The following is a 17339-nucleotide window of genomic DNA, read 5'->3' as shown; positions in this document are numbered from 1 at the left end:
AACCCCAAGATATCTCTCTCTCTCTTTTATTCTCTCTATTGCATTATTGTTTACTTTAGTTTAAGTTGCATTTAGTTTAATTCAACCAACCAACTACTATTTTGATCACTCGACCTACTAACCCTAATTTTGATTCCTCAACCTAGTACGACACTCAATCCCTTGGGACGATCCCTACTCACCTTAGCTATATTTTTAGTGAAAGGTAGTAATGGCAATTTCTAAATGTAAAACTTGGCCACATAAGCATATAAACTTCTCGGGTTTGCGACGACGATCGCGACCCCACCATAGTCCACCAAAAAAAAAAAACTCCTTAGAGTTGCAAAATGGCAAAGTGTGCTCGTCACGAGATATTAAAAGGACTAGTTGTAATTAATCAACTTGGCTTACTGTCAAGATATTGTTATTACTCGTCACAAATTTTTAACTTGGCTCACTATCAAGAGGTTGTCACTTATCATGCGATATCAAAAGTGCTCGTCGCACCTACTAACTTGGCACTCCACCAAAGTGTAGTTGCAAAGAAAATTTTGGTCTGTTGTCAGACTGTAGTTGCTAAGAAAAATTTTGCTCACCGCTGAGTTATTGTTAAAAGATAAATTTTGCTTTCCGTTGAGGTGTCATTGAAGAAAAAATTCTACTCGCCGCCGAGATATTGCTGATAGGGAAATTTGGTTTTCCGTTGAGGTGTCGTTGAAGAAAAAAATTATCCTCGTTGCCGAGGTATTAAAGGAAGAAGCGATTTTGCATGTCTAATAAAGTTGAGAATTTAATATCAAGTCCAATGGATTCTTCATTAATCTGATTAAGACCAAAGTTGGTGAGTTCACATGTAGCCTTGCATGTCCAATGAGATGAACACTGTTCATTGTCAGGATTAGACAATTGAATGTGTGTCCAAAGAGATGAACAATGTTCATTGTCAGGATCAAGCAACTGAATGCGTGTCCAAAAGAGATGAACAATGTTCATTGTCAGGATCAGACAATTCGATGTGTGTCTAAAGAGATGAACAATGTTCATTGTCAAGATCAGGTACTTGAATGGCATTGCGATCGAGAAGTGAGTAAGATACACTTAATGTGGTTCCTTGGCCTCTTCGACCACTTGCACTCTTTAAGATAGTCATTTTTTGCTTTATAAAACACTTGAATACCACCATGATGGAACAACAAATAAAATTTAAAGCCCGATTGGTGTTAATTGAGAGAAGGATTTAATATTATGCTTTGCAGAATCCTGAAAAAAAAAAAAAAAAAAAAAAAAAAAAAGACGAAAATCAAAAAAGATAATATATATATATATACTGATTATTTGCTCAGAGCAAGTCGAGGCTGCAAATTGACAAGTCATTAGAAGTTGCAATCTAACAAGTCTTAGAGGCTGCAATCTAATAAGTCTTCAGATGCTATTGGAATTGATGTCAAACCCTATAACATTGGTGGTATATATAGGTAACAAAATATCTCCTATTTGTACTGGGATTTGTATAATTCAGTTCAAATGTGAAAGTAATCCAAAGTTGGATAGAATAGGGAAAGAGGAAATCTTATAATTCAAAGTTAGATAGAAAAGCCTTTTGCAACTCAAAGACCAAGTTGGATACTTTAAGTCGCACTTGAAAAAGGAGACAAGTCTTGTCAAATATGGGACTCGAGTGGGGGCAATTTGTAGACACTAAAATTTTAATGGACTTTGATTTTGACAAATTGACCCATCAAATATGGGTTTAATGTTTAATTAAGTTATTTAATTAACCCAAACTTAGTCCACTTAAATTATTTAATTAGCCTAGCCCAAATGATTAAATGAAAAGATAATTATTCCTAATAAAATATATTTGAAATAATTATTTTTAAGAATAATTATCATAATATAACCGGCCGGTCCAGTTATAATTTTGTCCTTATCAAGAGAGGACACATGTCATCATCCTATTAATCTAAGAAGCCTATAAATAGAGGCATAGAGAAAAGATAGAAAGAGGGTCCAGAAATTAAGAGACTCAGAAATCCAGAAGGCCAGAAATCCCAAAGAGAAATACAGAAGCTCTGCCAACATTCATTCTCAACACCTAAACTTGAAGGCAAAGAGCAATAAGCACATCAAATCATGCCCTTTTTCATCAAAATTCCACCGTAATCAACAACAAGCACATTTAAAGCCGTGTCTGTGATACCCCTCGATTTTAGAGCCACGGGTGATCAAGTCTGAGTACAGATCCGAGGAATACTAGACAATTAATATGTAAACAAGCAGGAATACAAAAGAATTAAGAAATAAATTTAAAGGTTGAAAGAATTCTAAATATTAACATGGAATATCAACTATGTCTAGTTACTCATGCTAGGCGATATATGCACCCTAACCATGATCCTGAGACTCAAGTTCATATCACGGTACCATAATCATATATATAAATCATTCCTAATACAGAATATAAAACAAACATCCAGTATGTCGTTCAACTGTTTTAGTTGACAAGACATGACTCCATGTAGAATTTAACTGTTTTAGTTAATCCATTCCGTATGTATGAATAGATAGGAATTAGCGTGTTGATCTAATCCATCCCTAATATGCCACCGTCCCATACCGGTGCATATAATGCATATGATCCATAAATAATGCACACTCATTTGAACATCAAATACATCCAGAAACAAACATAATAGATATCAGATATATGCAAGATCCTATCATGCATCCAATATATGATTATAATCATATAACCTCCGTTTAAATTGCTAGAGTAAAATAAACAATTTAAATCATCCATATCCATATAATTGACAGAACATAAATTATAATAGTTCATCAATTAAAGTCCATAGCATGATATAATGATGATCAGAAATATAAACCGAGCACATTATACTGAAATCCCAAAAATACTTTCATACTAGTCCTTTTAATTTGCTAAAACAAAAACTAGCAATTAAATCTTCCACAATCCTTGACAGTATGCAAATTTATATTTAAATTTCATGACGTTCATTTAATCCTCAATTATAAATCCAGTGTATGATATAATGATACTCAGAAGTACAAACTGAGCACATTATATGAAATCCCAAAAGTATTTTCATACTAGTCCATTTAATTCGCTAAAACAAAACTAGCAACTATAACTTCCGCAACTCCTGACAGCATACAATTTAGTGTTTAAATTTCATGATGTCCATTACCATAGTATAAACCAATATTCCTGGGCCTGAAACATGTTATATATATCATTTAAAAACCTCCAATGAAATTCCAGAATTTTATTTTAGCCCCTGCAGTCAGAAAAATGCCAAAAATATACACCCGTAGGGTGTTCCAGCAAGGGAGCTGGCTCCCCTTCCATGGGAGCCAGCTCTCACACACCTAGAGCCAGCTCTCCCTCATGGAGAGCCGACTCTCTCACCTAAGGAGCCGGCTCTCTCCCTGAGAGCGTGCTACGCTTCATCTGTTCATCTTCTTCGCCTCCGGCAAAGTTCAGAGTCCTATGTACTGATTTTATTAAAACTTTTAGGGCTCAATCTAAGTTCCAAAGGTTCCAAAAACTCCATGAGTTCCAGAACGAATTGATAATAGGAATTTAAAACATAATCAGAACAGTTCATGCAAGAAAACAATTTTAGTTAATCAAAACATAAAATAGTTTGCAGTCTGATTTAACATGCATAAACAACCATTTTTAAAGTCTGATTTAATTCCTGGAGACTATATAGCATGCACAGAACACAAGTTTAAGGGAAGGAGTTAGAATAAAACTTGCCTTTGATTTCAGTTTTGAAACCTTAAACCACCGTCTCTGAGTTCCGGCGAATCCCAAAACTGTTTTCCTCCTCTGTTCACTGTTCTCCTCCTCTGTTGCTTCTTACTTCAACACACGACCAACTCTCTTTCTTTACTCCTTGAGCCTCTATATTTTTCTCTCAAGCCTCTCACTGTCTGCTCTCCAGTTTCTCTCTATATGTGAAAAGGGTTTTTCCAACCCTAGACAGACATTCTGTTCTTTATATAGGCTTCCATAAAACCTAATTCTAATTCCAACCTAATTATAAGTCGGTTAACCTAACCCACGAAATGTCATAAAAAAATAAAACCCTAAACTTATACTTTACATAAAAAACTAATTACATGAATTTAAAAGCATTTAATCACAACAAAAATTACATGAATTTCCACACAAGTATTTAATAATACAAACCAATAATTAATTACTTAAACAAACAATCACACAAATAACCACATAAATCAATTAGATAATTAAACAATTAAGCAAATACATCAACTAATCAGCTAAGATGAAATAAAACCATTAATTAAAATGTCGAGATTATCCTTTTAAAATTAGGGGTATTACAGTGCCATTCTTTCTCAAATTCAACAAAGAACAACAAGCACATCAAAATCGTGCTATTCTTTCTCCGTAATTCAACAAGTTCGACGAATTATCATACAACTCTGTCCGAGATCAAGCTTCGTCAGCTCTCAATCAGAAATCATCGGCGATCTTTTTCAACTACAAATACTTGTCAACAGCCCGATTCAAGATTAAGTTCTAACAGCCCTTGAATCCAACCAATAAAGGAGATCGAATCAGATGATATTTTCTTTCTTTTGTAAAGAATATCTCAGAGGATTGTATTCTAATTTTTTCAAATTAATAAAATTCTATTTGCTCCATATTTTATTCTTTATTTACAGACTACGAAACTTGTGTGTACAGTATACAAATGCATTCACACTTCTATCTTTTGCACCCTCTCTCTTTTTCTTCTCACACCTACGCACAACAAACAACAACCAACAACTCCATATCCACGCTCTCTCCCTACACCATCCACGACTCTCTATCGAATAATAATATAAATAACATTGATTTTATTTTATTTTATTTATTTATATATATTTTTTCTTCCCATCAACAAGTAGGTGTGCAAGTCTCGAGATGGTAAGAATTGAGCCCAAAAACGACAAGATAAATCTATTATTTTATTTGCTTGTGACCTTGTCATTGATCCTATCAGTCAGCACATCCATTGTAGAGATTGAAAAATACAAACTTTTTATTTTATTTTATTTTTCTTCTACTCCTTGAAAATAACACCTTAGCTACTACAGATTCTACTGCAAGACTCTGAACTTTGGAACTTTCACTTTAAAAAGAAGAGTAGATATCATTGAATTACGGTCCTTGCTGATAGAATTTGAATGTTGCAAGGTTTTCAAAACGTAAACCCTACTCCCTAGTTGAGGACAATTGTTGATGTATTGAACCAAAATATTTTCAATTTATAATTAAGTTAAATATTATTTTAATTTATAATTTTTACCTCATTATTGTTCAAAGAAACAAATTTCTGGATAATTACGCTTTGAAACACACTTGTTGAATTAATATGAAGGATAATTTTGTTATTTTAAACTTTAGGTGCAAGTGAAAAATAAAAATGTGAATTGTCATATCTATACTTGCTTAAAATTGCAGTTCATTATGGGTATTAAATTAATTAACCCTAACACGTAGCATTTTGAAGCAGTACTTTATAGCTTCAGAATATATGTGTGTGTGTGTGTGTGTGTGTAACTTTTGTTGTTGCTTAAGCAAAGGTGATGGGCAGGTTTGTGATCGAGCAGTACTTGATGCAGGACATCACATGGTTTCCATTCTAGTTAACACAAGGCAGGATGGTTCAAACCATTGAGCCCAATACTAAAGTAATGTGCTATGGCCATAAAAGTAAATTTATAGTGACGAATTTTTGAATTAAAAATGCATTAAAATAACAAGGGTAGAAGGGTAAATTCATATCTCCGGTCACCGGTCGAACGTCGGTCACTTAGAAGGGAGGTAAGTGTAAATATGCAAACTAGAGGGGATGCGGGCATAATTTGATAGTAAATTATCCTAAAAATAAAAGGGTAAATTGCATTGACACTCCCTACTATTTTGATCAACGTCACTCAGCGGACTGTCAATGGTTTTTTTATATTGACAGGCCCTGAGGTTTCAATAATGTATATTGACACCCCTTCCAGACTTCTGAAATCATATGAAATTACCTTTTAACCATTTGACTTGTCAAATATTCCATTTACATTATGAAATTACAAATTTAACCTCTTAACTAAATTTAATGGACCAAACTAACTTCTTCATCTCTTTTACACATATAGATATAGTTTATATATAACAATACTTGTACCACCATAACCATTGCCACAACATAAGAATTAAAAAAAAAAAAAAATCACATATAAATATAGTTTATATAAACAATCCTTGAACTACTGGAACCATAACCATAACCATCATCACATCATAAATAAATAAATAAATAAATATTTTTTGAAATAACCAAATAACTATATACCACCATAACTATCACCACTACACCCAAACACCACCATAACCATCACCACCACACCCAAACACCACAGCAGAAGGAAAAAAAAAAAATAATCATAGCCAAACGCCGCCGCCACCACCACACCGGCCAAGAAAACCATCGTAATAGAAAAAATAAAAATAAAATTTTTGAAACTCCTTAATAACTTAGACACAACCATAATTACCTCTACAACCACACCCAAACAACACCACAACAACCATGACCAGAGTTGAAAAAAAATAAAAATAGCCATAGCCAGTCCAGACCTACCACAACAAAGAAAAAAAATAAGTAGTCATGTTTGAGATCGGGAAGAGAGAGAGGGAGTGTCAGCGGTTAGATACTAAAAAAAATAAAAAATAAAAAAAATTAGAAATTAGGGTAGAGAAAGAGACTGAATGATGAGAATAATTTCATTAATTAAATGAGTGATATTTTATAAATTAATTAAATTAAATAATTAGGGACAAATAACATTTGAAATTCCATTGTTAACAAAGTTGTTGACTGCATCTGACCGAAACCCTCAATGCAATTTACCCAATAATGTAAATCGTGTTCGGGTTGGATGTTCAAAAGATATCGGGTGGGGCGAAATTACCTTCACGGAATCAGGATTCATTTGTTGGTTCACAACTAACAAGGCTTTCATTACTGTGACAGAACGTCGGAGGTCACAATCCCCACCGTCGGTTCATCTCTCTCAATACACTTTCTCTCTCTACACAATACAGACGTTAAAATTTCATATGGTTGGTCTGTGAAATTTCTGACTCCTTCCGGTTCTCCCGCTGGTTTTAACGACCGAATTTGCAGCATAGCCCATCGTCCTATCGTAAGCTCTCCCTTTCCCTCTCCTTCTCTCTCTTTCTCTCTCTACTATCTCTTCTCCTTTCGTTCACTTTCTATCTTTTTGTTGCCTTAATCCTCCGTAATTTCCTTTTTTTTAAAAAAAAAAAAAAAAAAAAAACTTCAGAGCGGTTTTTTAATTATTATTATTCGTTCATTTCCTCATCTGGGTATGCCTTTTTTTGGGATGCGAGATTCTTTTCGATATATATTGCTTTGTTTTAGTGTGCAAACTGGGGTTTCAGAGTGTCCAAAATTTGGGCATTTGAAATCTTCAAGTGGGTATTCTTAAATTTCTTTCTTTTTCTTTTTAAATTTTATAATAATTTTGAGGATTTCCTTTCTGGGTTTTGTGAATTTCTGTTTGGTTTGTCCTAAATTATGAGTTTTATTATCATATGTATGCGTTTAATGGGTATTCAGCAATATAAGATAGCCTTCAAATAATGTCAGTTTGTATTACTTCATCTTCTCATTTCTTAGTTTTGGGTAGTTCTTGCAAAATATTCTTCTTGCCACGTAATTTTTTTGATGGTCATTGGAATTTCCTGGAATGAATGCTACAGTTTTTGAACTGAGTATTTGGAAAATCAAAAGTAAGTTAAAATGGCTGTAATGAAAAAATATGTATATATATATATATATATATATATATTCTTGGCATATTCAATGGTCTTATGGCATCACTGTATCTGCATGAGATACAAAGCTAAGGGGATTTTATATTTGTTTGCAGGATGGGGAGGGTTAAGCTAAAGATAAAAAGATTAGAGAGCACTAGCAACCGGCAAGTGACCTATTCGAAACGGAGGAATGGGATCTTGAAGAAAGCTAGGGAATTATCAATATTATGTGACATTGACATTATCCTTCTCATGTTTTCTCCAACTGGGAAGCCTACAATATTCCGCGGGGAGCGCAGGTACCTTAATCAGCTTAATTTGGGGTGTATTGTGTTCTTTGGAAAATTACCTTTAGGGATTAAAATAAAAGTAATCTGGCATTATTGTCAAACTCAGTTTTTGTCTATATTTCGTCAGTCATTTTTTTCCTGTTGATCTGTGTACTTGAACTTTGTTAACAAATGTGGGAAACAAGTTCGTCAAGCAATTTTTTATTTTTATTTTTTTCTCTAGATGAAAGCAAGTGGTTTTGGATTATGGAGATGTAAATAAAAGCAAGTTATCCATTATTGAGATGTAAATAAAAAGCATTTGGTTTTGGACTATGGCCAACATGAAATTTAGAGCTTTTTTTCCTTCCCAAAAATGGCAGATTAATATTACAATTGGATTTAATATACAATACATATATATATTGGTAAGTACTATACATGCACCCAAGTTCTAACTGGAACCAAAAACTCTGTACCTTTCCCTTGGAGTTTGGTAGGGAATACTACTTAAACTAACAATTGGTTGTTCTGTGGTATTAGCTATGTATCTTGTCATTTACTAAAATCATCTGCTCCTCTTCTTTTTTTAGCAACATTGAAGACATTATTGCAAAATTTGCTCAACTAACTCCCCAAGAAAGAGCAAAAAGGTGAGATAAAGCTCTTCCTAAAAACTGTTGTTCTTTTTGTATATGTAGTCTTGGTCAAATTTGCTGAGCCTTTTGGCTAAATGGTTTTTGTTTGGTTGGGCAGGAAGTTGGAGAGCCTTGAAGTAAGATTGATGTTCATCACTCATCCTCTAAATATTTTTTCTTCTTTCTTTCTTTTTTCCTTTTCATTAAAGTGGTCAATACCATATATTCATACCAACTTCTTGGTGTTCTCTTTGAGAATATAGGCACTGAAGAAAACTTTTAAGAAGTTGGACCATGATGTAAATATACAAGACTTTTTGGGCACAAGGTATGTCATGATTTTGGTCAATATCTTAGAACTTTATAGTTTTTTTTCCTGAAAAACTTAATTTTCATATATTTTTTTTTTTTTGGTTGCAGCACTCAATCAGTTGAGGTATGTACCATTGTTCAGTACCATTACTGTGTGCAATAAGGTTTATTTAGTTTTTATTCATATCAAGAGTTCTATTCAATTTATTCTTACCAACAATATATTTATATTTTTTTAAAATTGTTGTGCCTAGGAATTAACCAACCACATGAGGGTTTTGCAAGCTCAACTTACAGAAGTACATAAGAGACTGAGGTACAACTTTGGAGCTTTTATTTGTTAAAGTACTGATTTTTTTTTTGGTCTCTTTGATCATCGAATAGCATGAGATATCTATGAACTGAAAGCCAATTTAACTATTGAGGGAAAAAAAAAAAAAAACTAAAACATCGTTTAGGTATATTTTGTAATTTAATCCTCTCTAGACTATTTGCACATAGTATATTAGCCATGGAGGCCCTGAAATGTTCCCAATTTGTTGTTTCCTTTGTTATATAGTAGTGTAGCGTAATTCACTGGCCTTGCAACTACAGTACAACAGCATATCTTTATTTAATATATTTTCTATTATTTTGTATGGCATGTTCTACATCTTGTTAAAGGTCAGCAGTATACAAATGTCTCTTACTTTCCATACTTGGACATTCTGTTTCTGAGTTTAGTTAATGTTTCAAAAAGACGGTAGATGCATAATTATATGTTTTGATATATATAAAAGCAGCATTGCATAGCTGAGGTTTACAACACTGAAGTTAATATGTATCGTTATAGTCAGAATCGTAATCACTTTTGAATTGTTACTGGTCCACTACTAATTCGGGTGAAGTTAAAATTGGCTTAAGTGATCTTCAGAGTGACGAAAGTGGGTTCATATTATTAATTGTGCAATAGTGCAATGTTTTGTAAGTGAATTATTGATGTATTAGCTAAGGGATTGCAAAGGTTATGCTCATATATGTCTTTAATGTATTCTCTTCAACAACAATTCTAGTTGTTATCTCTTCGCCTAGAATTGCCTTATGTTTATTTATGAGTACCTTTTTTACCCACTGTCATGATTATAGATTCTTTAATTGGCAAGAACAGATACAGGATGCCTTCATAAAATACTTTGTACAATTTATGTTTCTTCAGCTGTTGGAGCAACCCGAATAAGATTGACAACATGGAACATCTTAGGCAGATGGAAGACTCACTAAGGGAATCACTTAACCGAATTCGTATGCATAAGGTATTATTTTTTTTTGTTCAACTTGGAGCAGTATGACAAAAGTTAACTTTAAAATATTTTTCTGAAGGTCTGCTTTTTTCCTTTCATTTAGTATTGTAAACTTGCATTTTATGGACTCGCCGAAGTTGTTAGATCAGAAGAAACATGTATTATCATTTTAGTATTATAGTTAAATAGATTTTGTTTTGTGAATATTTTATACTAAAGTAGTGTGCATATGCTTGTGGGACCACATGCCACACGTGCTTAAGAATCAAGGGCTGTGATATTGATTGATTCATGCATCTTAATCAATCTTGTCCATTTATCCAAGTAACTAACTGATAATGTATTAACTCCCTACTTTGCATTGGCAGGATAATTTCAGAAAGCACCAACTTATGTCACTTGAACAGGTAATGAATCATTTAGCTGGTCTCTGTGTGCATGTGTGATATGGGAAAATCTGATGTAGTTTACTCTTGCATCACAGTTCCAGAATGGAATGCATTTACCTTTGATGATGGGTGGTGCACAAGAAGCACAACCGCTATCATGGCTTCCCAATAATGAGAATCAACATATGATATTACCTGGAGAGCCAAACTTTCTGCTTCAAAGGTTAGTGGCCTGCTATAAAATGATTTTTGAATCCAACTTCCAAATATGCCTTGCCTTGATATATTACTTGGTAGCTTTATTTGTGACAAGAATAAAATTCTTTTATTTCATCAGTCTTCATTGCGTATAGGTTCATCCTTCAGGACTACTGATTCATATGTAAGGAATTACTATATTGGCATACAGATTATGGCCTGATTGGTTAATTTTCTAACAGAAAACAGTTCCAAGATTTGCTCGGTGGACATCTTTTTGAAAACTGTTCTCTAAAAACTGAGAATAGCTAATTTCATGGAACATTATTATTTTTTATATAATTCTCTGAGAATTTTTTTTCCTGTTTCTAGAGTTCTTGAAAAATGTTTTCAGAGTACTGAAGCAAATAGGCAATGATGTGCTCTTTTCTTGTGAACATTGTATGGCTATTCTTTTCCTGCAGAGATGTGGAATGCTCAACAGATGCCGCCCTTCCAACCTTTTCTGGTTACTTTGGCTCTGGCAAAACAGAGATTGAGAACACAGTACAAATTGATAATACAGGACAAGAAGGTGGTGCCTTGAATGAGTTAGGTAGTACTGGATGTGTGAGACAAGAACTCAGTGAGCCATATCAGTATAATCCATATAGCACTCTAAATCTGCCTGAAGCAAAGAAATTGAAACCTGCGATAGAGATGAACTTGCCGGGAAATTCCTTGGATTATCAAATTAAGAGTAATTTTGAACTGTCTAAACCTATTTATGACAATGTGCATCATACCTGGCTTCCTGCACCTGGGACTTGTGCCATTTCCATGTTTAATGAGAACTCGTACCCACAGGTGAGCATCTCTCTGATGCTGCAGTTTTCCTTTCTCAGCTCTTTAAGATTCGAAATTAATGACTTGGTTATATCTTTGTTTCTTCACTTCATGAATTGAGTTGAATTCTTTAAGAGATTAACATGTTCTGGACGAAGGATGCCCAAGGTTGGGAGGACATTCTTAGTTTTTTGACCATCTCTTGCTAAGTAGTAGCATGCGCATTCCATAAATAAACCATGTTTTTTTTTTCTTTCCTAAATGATGGAAAAATTTATAAATATAAACAATAATGTACAAAGGATAGAGTGAGGGCATAAGATCATCAGCAACCACTAGATCCTTAAGCAGGATAAAAATAAATCAAGGGCATACCCTTGATACGCTAAGTAAAGAACACAATTTTAAAATTAAATGATGTCTTGGAGGCATACCCCCAAGACATCCAACACTTCCCATAGGATACATTTCGCTAATTCTCTAGGTTCTCTGAACTTAGAATTGTGTATCCTGTCATTCCTTTCAGACCATACAAAATACAACATAGCAGAAAAAATCATCCTAGCTAACTTGTTTTTGATGGTTCTTGCTGAAAAATGTTGAATAAATTGCTGAGCCAATCCCAAATTCTTCTCCCTCGAAATTCCAGTGGCACACCTCAGAAAATCCATCCCATACCTTCTTCACATATTCACACTTACAAAACAAGTGGTCAATAACCTCTTCATTCTGTCTAAATTTTCAAACTATTACCCGTATAAGTTTGAAAAGCAGTTAACATGCCATTGAGGCAAATTAAATTATCGAAGCATTCATTGCAACATGTTTGGTTGTTTTTTTAATGTCAAATTTTATTTATGAAAGGTACAAAGGTTGTCAAGGGACTTGATACACATTATCAAAAAAATTAAATTTTATCTAAAATAAGAAGAGTGAGATGATGTGGTTTGTGAATGATTGTGTGCATCAGGATTCTCAACTAAAAATGAGAGAGAGAGGAGAGAGAGAGGGTTTATGAGGAGGAAGAGAAGCAGAATTGTGATTAAATATTTTGTACCATTTTGCCTCTTTTTTGGCCTGCTCTCTTACAATTTACCATGCTGGTGTTTCTGTACCTTCTTAAATCTCTGTTTGATGCTTGGTGTCCTTGTAATAGAAGTCTAGCTTATCCTTTCAATGTTAGTCTTGACCCATGCCCAATGTTAGTCTTGCTATCGGTGCTGGGAAGGGTGGATTTGTTACAGACCTAATCACCTGTTTCCTTTTTCATTATTTTACTTATTCTTTTAGATTCCGTGATTTATCACTTATTGACAATCATACCAAGTTGCCAGTAATTAAGAAGTTTAACCTGGTTGCTGCCTGGCAATTGACAATCCAAAACATGTTTTGTGTTTTTCCAGTTGCAATAATTTCTTCATTTGTCATTCAATTTTGTCTAGCATTTGTTGAATAATTCAAGTTTGTCCCTGCAGATTGTCCTCTTTATGTTTGAGGACAAAGGGACGGCATTCTGAAATTACTGAGTCTGAACTAGTTAATGAATTATTACTCATTTAACTGGTAGGCTACTCTTTTTTCCTGCTTTTTTCACTTAATTTTGAACTCTGGATTAGAGGAAGAGCATGTCATTGCCATGGTTAATAAACGGCAGGATCATATTTGGTGGTGGTTCAGTTTATATGATCACTTTATTAAGCTAAACAAGTTACAGTGTAGTTTCCTTGTGTGTGTGTTTGATTGGAAATAATTCAATTGACTACTATGTTTTGTTTGAAGTTCAGAGTAAAGTCCTTATGCCTAAAGTGATTAATATATCTCTAAGCCAAAAACTTTTTTGAAAAAAAAAAAGAAAAAAGAAAAGAAAAGAAAAAGGTTGTGTAGCTTCCACATGGTGCTAGCGATCACCAATTTTTCTTCTTTGTTTATTCGGATTCTATGCTGGGATGTGATGTTACCAATTTACATAATTCTTGCTTCCCAACGTCTTGATTTTTATTTTACCTGCATGCTAATTAGGTTCAAATAAATTATATACCGGCTCTATAAAACGATTTTTTGTGGTCTGTTTGTCATGTTAATTTGCATGCATTGCTATTTCATCAACTAGGCAGAGATTCAGTGCAACCAATTCACCTACATTTTATTTACTCATTATCACTTTATAACAAGAAATCTGAATTTTCTTTCTAATTATTTTATATCGTTTTGTTTTTGCAGCAGCCACATTAGCTTTCGGAAATCATGTTTCTGTTCATCAAATTACTGAGAATAGTAACTCAGGGACTCATTTGGTTGGCATCTTGTCTACAGTTTGACTTGAACGTGGGGACTTTTCATGCCCAATTTCTCTTGTAATTACTGAATGAAGTTGGTGATGTTCCTTAGAGATTGAGTGAAGCTCATTTTGGCCACCAGATGTATTAGCTGTATGATATATAGTATATAATCATATAACATCACAGGTTTGTCCATGTAATTAATTAGTTTCTCTTAGTTTTATTGACAAAGTTACTTGTAATACGCAGGGTCTCCTATTTGCAGTTTAAGTATCCCAGCTGTATATAAAACTCTAATAGAAAAGGAATTAATTTCACTTGTATTAACAGTTCCATTGTGTCTCATGAGATTGTTTGTTTTTTAGTGTTTATTATTATTATTATTATTTTCCTTATGTAATGGTGGTAGCTTAAAGTTGTTCTATTGTAATACAAGGTTTTAAATTCGGAAAACAATCTCTTCACATTTAGAGGTAAGATTGTGTACATCTAATCATTTTCAAATCCCGTTCACATTCAAAGGTAAGATTGCCTACATCTAATCATTTTCAGATCCCGTAATAACGGGAGTCTTGTGCACGGGGCCTATAAAGTAAGTTTTAAACTAGCTAATACTCGTCAAACTTGAACCCTTGATCTACCCTTTGATCTCCCTTTAAGAAGTAAAAACCTGATATCCTTTATCTCCCTTTAAGAAATAGAAACCTGATCCTGCTAGGCCATCGTTGCTCTGTTTTGACTTGAAAGTTATGGATTCAAAATGGAAAGCAACCTCTCTACATACATTCTACATACATAAGTAAGACTGCATAAATCAAACTATCTCAAGATCCTCCTCCCATAATGACAGTGTCATGTGCACTGCACTGGGCTAGATTTTTTTATGTAATGATGGTTGCTTTGGAACGAAAGTTTTAAATTAGTAATAGTTCGGTGAAAGTAACATGAAATGATAAAAGTAATTCCATCTCAGATCCCCCTGTACATTAAAGGTCCCTTGCTTACATTGAAAGCTCATATCCCACCCAAAACCCTTCCTTCACTCATTCATGGTTACAGAAATAACTGAAACAAGACACAGCATTTAATTTTGCAGTGGGACTTAGAAGCCACCACTGAGAGTCTGGACAATCGTGTTGTGCCATGGGTCAGTGACGTGCTGCACCAGGTTCTCAAATGGCCCTTTTCCTGTCACATTGTGCTGAATCACGAACCCCAGGAATGCCAGCATTGCCAATCTCCCTGCAAATTAACCACACAAAATTAGTCCAGTTCCATTCATATTCTGAGAATTTCTAAGTTGTGTTCGGTTTCGAGTAAGGATTCTCTCCCGCGCTGGAGAGGAGAGGAGGGTTATGTGCTCCATCAAAGGTGGAGATTGAACCACCAAGTAGGACTCACTTATATTTGTCGGTCTTATCACCTGGTGACGCAATCTCCACCTTTGATGGTGCTTACGGCCATCTCCAGTGTTGGAGAAGCCGTTGTGCTCCACCAGAGACGGTTGTTTGCACCATCAAAGTTGGAAATTGAACCACCAAGTAGGACCCATAGTGGTCTTATCACGATGCAATCTCCACCTTTGATGGTGCATACAACCATCTCCAACGCCGGAGAGGATCCAACTCGGTTCGGTTGAACTTACCATTGGCAAGCTCCTTCTCCTTGGCCTCGAGGGTGGGGGCGAAATTGAGGGGGTTGAAGATGCCGCCGGGGTAGCCACACTCATGCGGGGCCAAGCTGTAGCTCTTGAAGATGGGGTCCTGGTTGACACATCCAGGGTTCTTGATGTCCTGCCACCGCCTGATCTCGACATAGTGGAACAAGATGAACTCGATGACGAAGAGGGTTGACGATGACGCGAAGTACTCGGCTTTACCAGCATCATACCATTGCGGAGCGTTGATTATTCCTATTTTAGTTAAGACTTCCGGCAGTAGCATTCCGGTAACACCTAACATGGCCCAACGACCATTCACAAGCTCCGCTTGGACATACCATCTCAAGTTTTCAGGGTCCTCTGCAAGCGCCAGAGGATCGAACCCATTGTCACCAGGAAGGCTGGATCATGATAAACCATTCTGGTTACTAGTTTGATCAATACCCATTATATATATATATATATATATATATATATATATCAACTTAAATCTTTTGGTTTTTATTACTATGAAAAACTCTATTCACACAAAAGTAAAATCGATACATTCATGTGTTGTGACATGATGTCATCTCATAATTGTTTATTACTTTTTCATTTTTACCCACTGAATTAAAATTAAAAACAAAAAAATATGTAAAGAGTTAAAAATAAATCATTTGAATATGAAAAGCTTATAACAAGCCCTCTTGAGAACGTTACTCTAAGTCGACATAATTTATTATAATCGAGCTGTTAAATGATGACTCGAAAACACGAATTACCTGCCATTGAGGTATGCCGGCGAGGGCAAACCTGGCAACCATTCGCCTTTCTTGGCCTCAACCTTGAATGAACCGGACGACGAAGAAGTTGCCGGTTTAATTGAAAATACTCTGTTTAATTTACCAGAAGATCCACTCAGGAACCTGGACTTGGAGTTGCATGGCCGGAAAACGGCGACGGAGGGTTGGGTGGTGACGGTGGCCATGTTTTCCGACCTGAATTTGGGTGGAGAAACTGGATCTCAGCTGAGAAAATGGTGATGGTTCAAAATGTGTGTGTTTTGTGTGTGCATTTGTATTTCATTTCAGAGTACACATGTGGCCATTGTTCAATCTCGGAAGTGGACGGTTGGTTTGCTTAGATTTTGGGATCTAATGGTTGTGATGTGTTTGTGGGTTTTAGAGTAGCCAATGGGATCTATTGCTCCTTATCCTTTTTTATCCTCATCTTCCTAATCATATCCACAAATCTATTTATTTGTTGCTATTGGCTGAGAAAAGGATGCTGTGGGACCACTATGGCCACGTAGGAAGATTTTTTTACAGTGTTTTGGTTGGAAGATCCTACTATGGTGCCATGTGGAATCTTTGTTCCAATTAGTGCATGACAAGTGGATGGCTTAGATTCTGTATTAACAAGGGATATCTCGCTGAGTGATGAGGAGATAGAGGGTATCTAACTCTAGCTACTTATTTGCTTTTTTCCGTTGTGTCTTACTATTTTTGTTTTAAAGAAGATGCGGAGTTTGGACTCACGATTCTCCAAATACCATATCTTTTTTGAGATTGGTGTAATAAGTGAGTTGCGTTTTCTAAATGCAACACTTTTTTTGAAACAGAGATAATAAGTTTTTAACAGATAAT

At 34.9% G+C, this 17339-nt stretch overlaps 2 protein-coding genes across 4 annotated transcripts; one reads left to right on the top strand and one right to left on the bottom strand.

Annotated features, from left to right (window-relative positions):
- The first annotated feature begins 6937 nt into the window (after window positions 1–6937).
- On the top strand, window positions 6938–14378 carry LOC132285866 (agamous-like MADS-box protein AGL65). 3 transcript variants are annotated; one of them, XM_059788102.1, is made up of 12 exons: window positions 6938–7224; window positions 7975–8160; window positions 8724–8783; window positions 8887–8905; window positions 9032–9096; window positions 9189–9204; window positions 9335–9396; window positions 10276–10372; window positions 10729–10767; window positions 10845–10972; window positions 11412–11793; window positions 13996–14378. In XM_059788102.1, the coding sequence occupies exons 2-12, from the start codon at window positions 7976–7978 to the stop codon at window positions 14002–14004; spliced, it is 1062 nt and encodes a 353-aa protein (XP_059644085.1). In that variant the 5' UTR covers window positions 6938–7224; window position 7975; the 3' UTR covers window positions 14005–14378. The 3 variants fall into 3 exon arrangements, with proteins under 3 accessions (XP_059644085.1, XP_059644083.1, XP_059644084.1); XM_059788100.1 differs by having other exon boundaries at window positions 6940–7224; window positions 13993–14378; XM_059788101.1 differs by lacking the exon at window positions 6938–7224 and adding an exon at window positions 7676–7834 and having other exon boundaries at window positions 13993–14378.
- Window positions 14379–14991: 613 nt separating this feature from the next.
- LOC132285868 (chlorophyll a-b binding protein P4, chloroplastic) lies at window positions 14992–16808 on the bottom strand. Its single transcript, XM_059788103.1, has 3 exons — window positions 16476–16808; window positions 15697–16112; window positions 14992–15293 (listed from the first exon to the last, which is right to left on the bottom strand). Exons 1-3 carry the CDS (start codon window positions 16679–16681, stop codon window positions 15154–15156), a joined length of 762 nt encoding a protein of 253 aa, XP_059644086.1. The 5' UTR covers window positions 16682–16808; the 3' UTR covers window positions 14992–15153.
- Between the last annotated feature and the right edge of the window lie 531 nt (window positions 16809–17339).

Source organism: Cornus florida, unplaced genomic scaffold (assembly GCF_030987335.1).
Source record: "Cornus florida cultivar Cherokee Brave unplaced genomic scaffold, ASM3098733v1 CherokeeBrave_3.0.0_Hap2_Chr11, whole genome shotgun sequence".
In the NCBI taxonomy this organism is placed as follows: domain Eukaryota; kingdom Viridiplantae; phylum Streptophyta; class Magnoliopsida; order Cornales; family Cornaceae; genus Cornus; species Cornus florida.
Note: the sequence above shows the minus strand (reverse complement) of the source record. Positions and strands in the feature narration are given on the sequence as shown.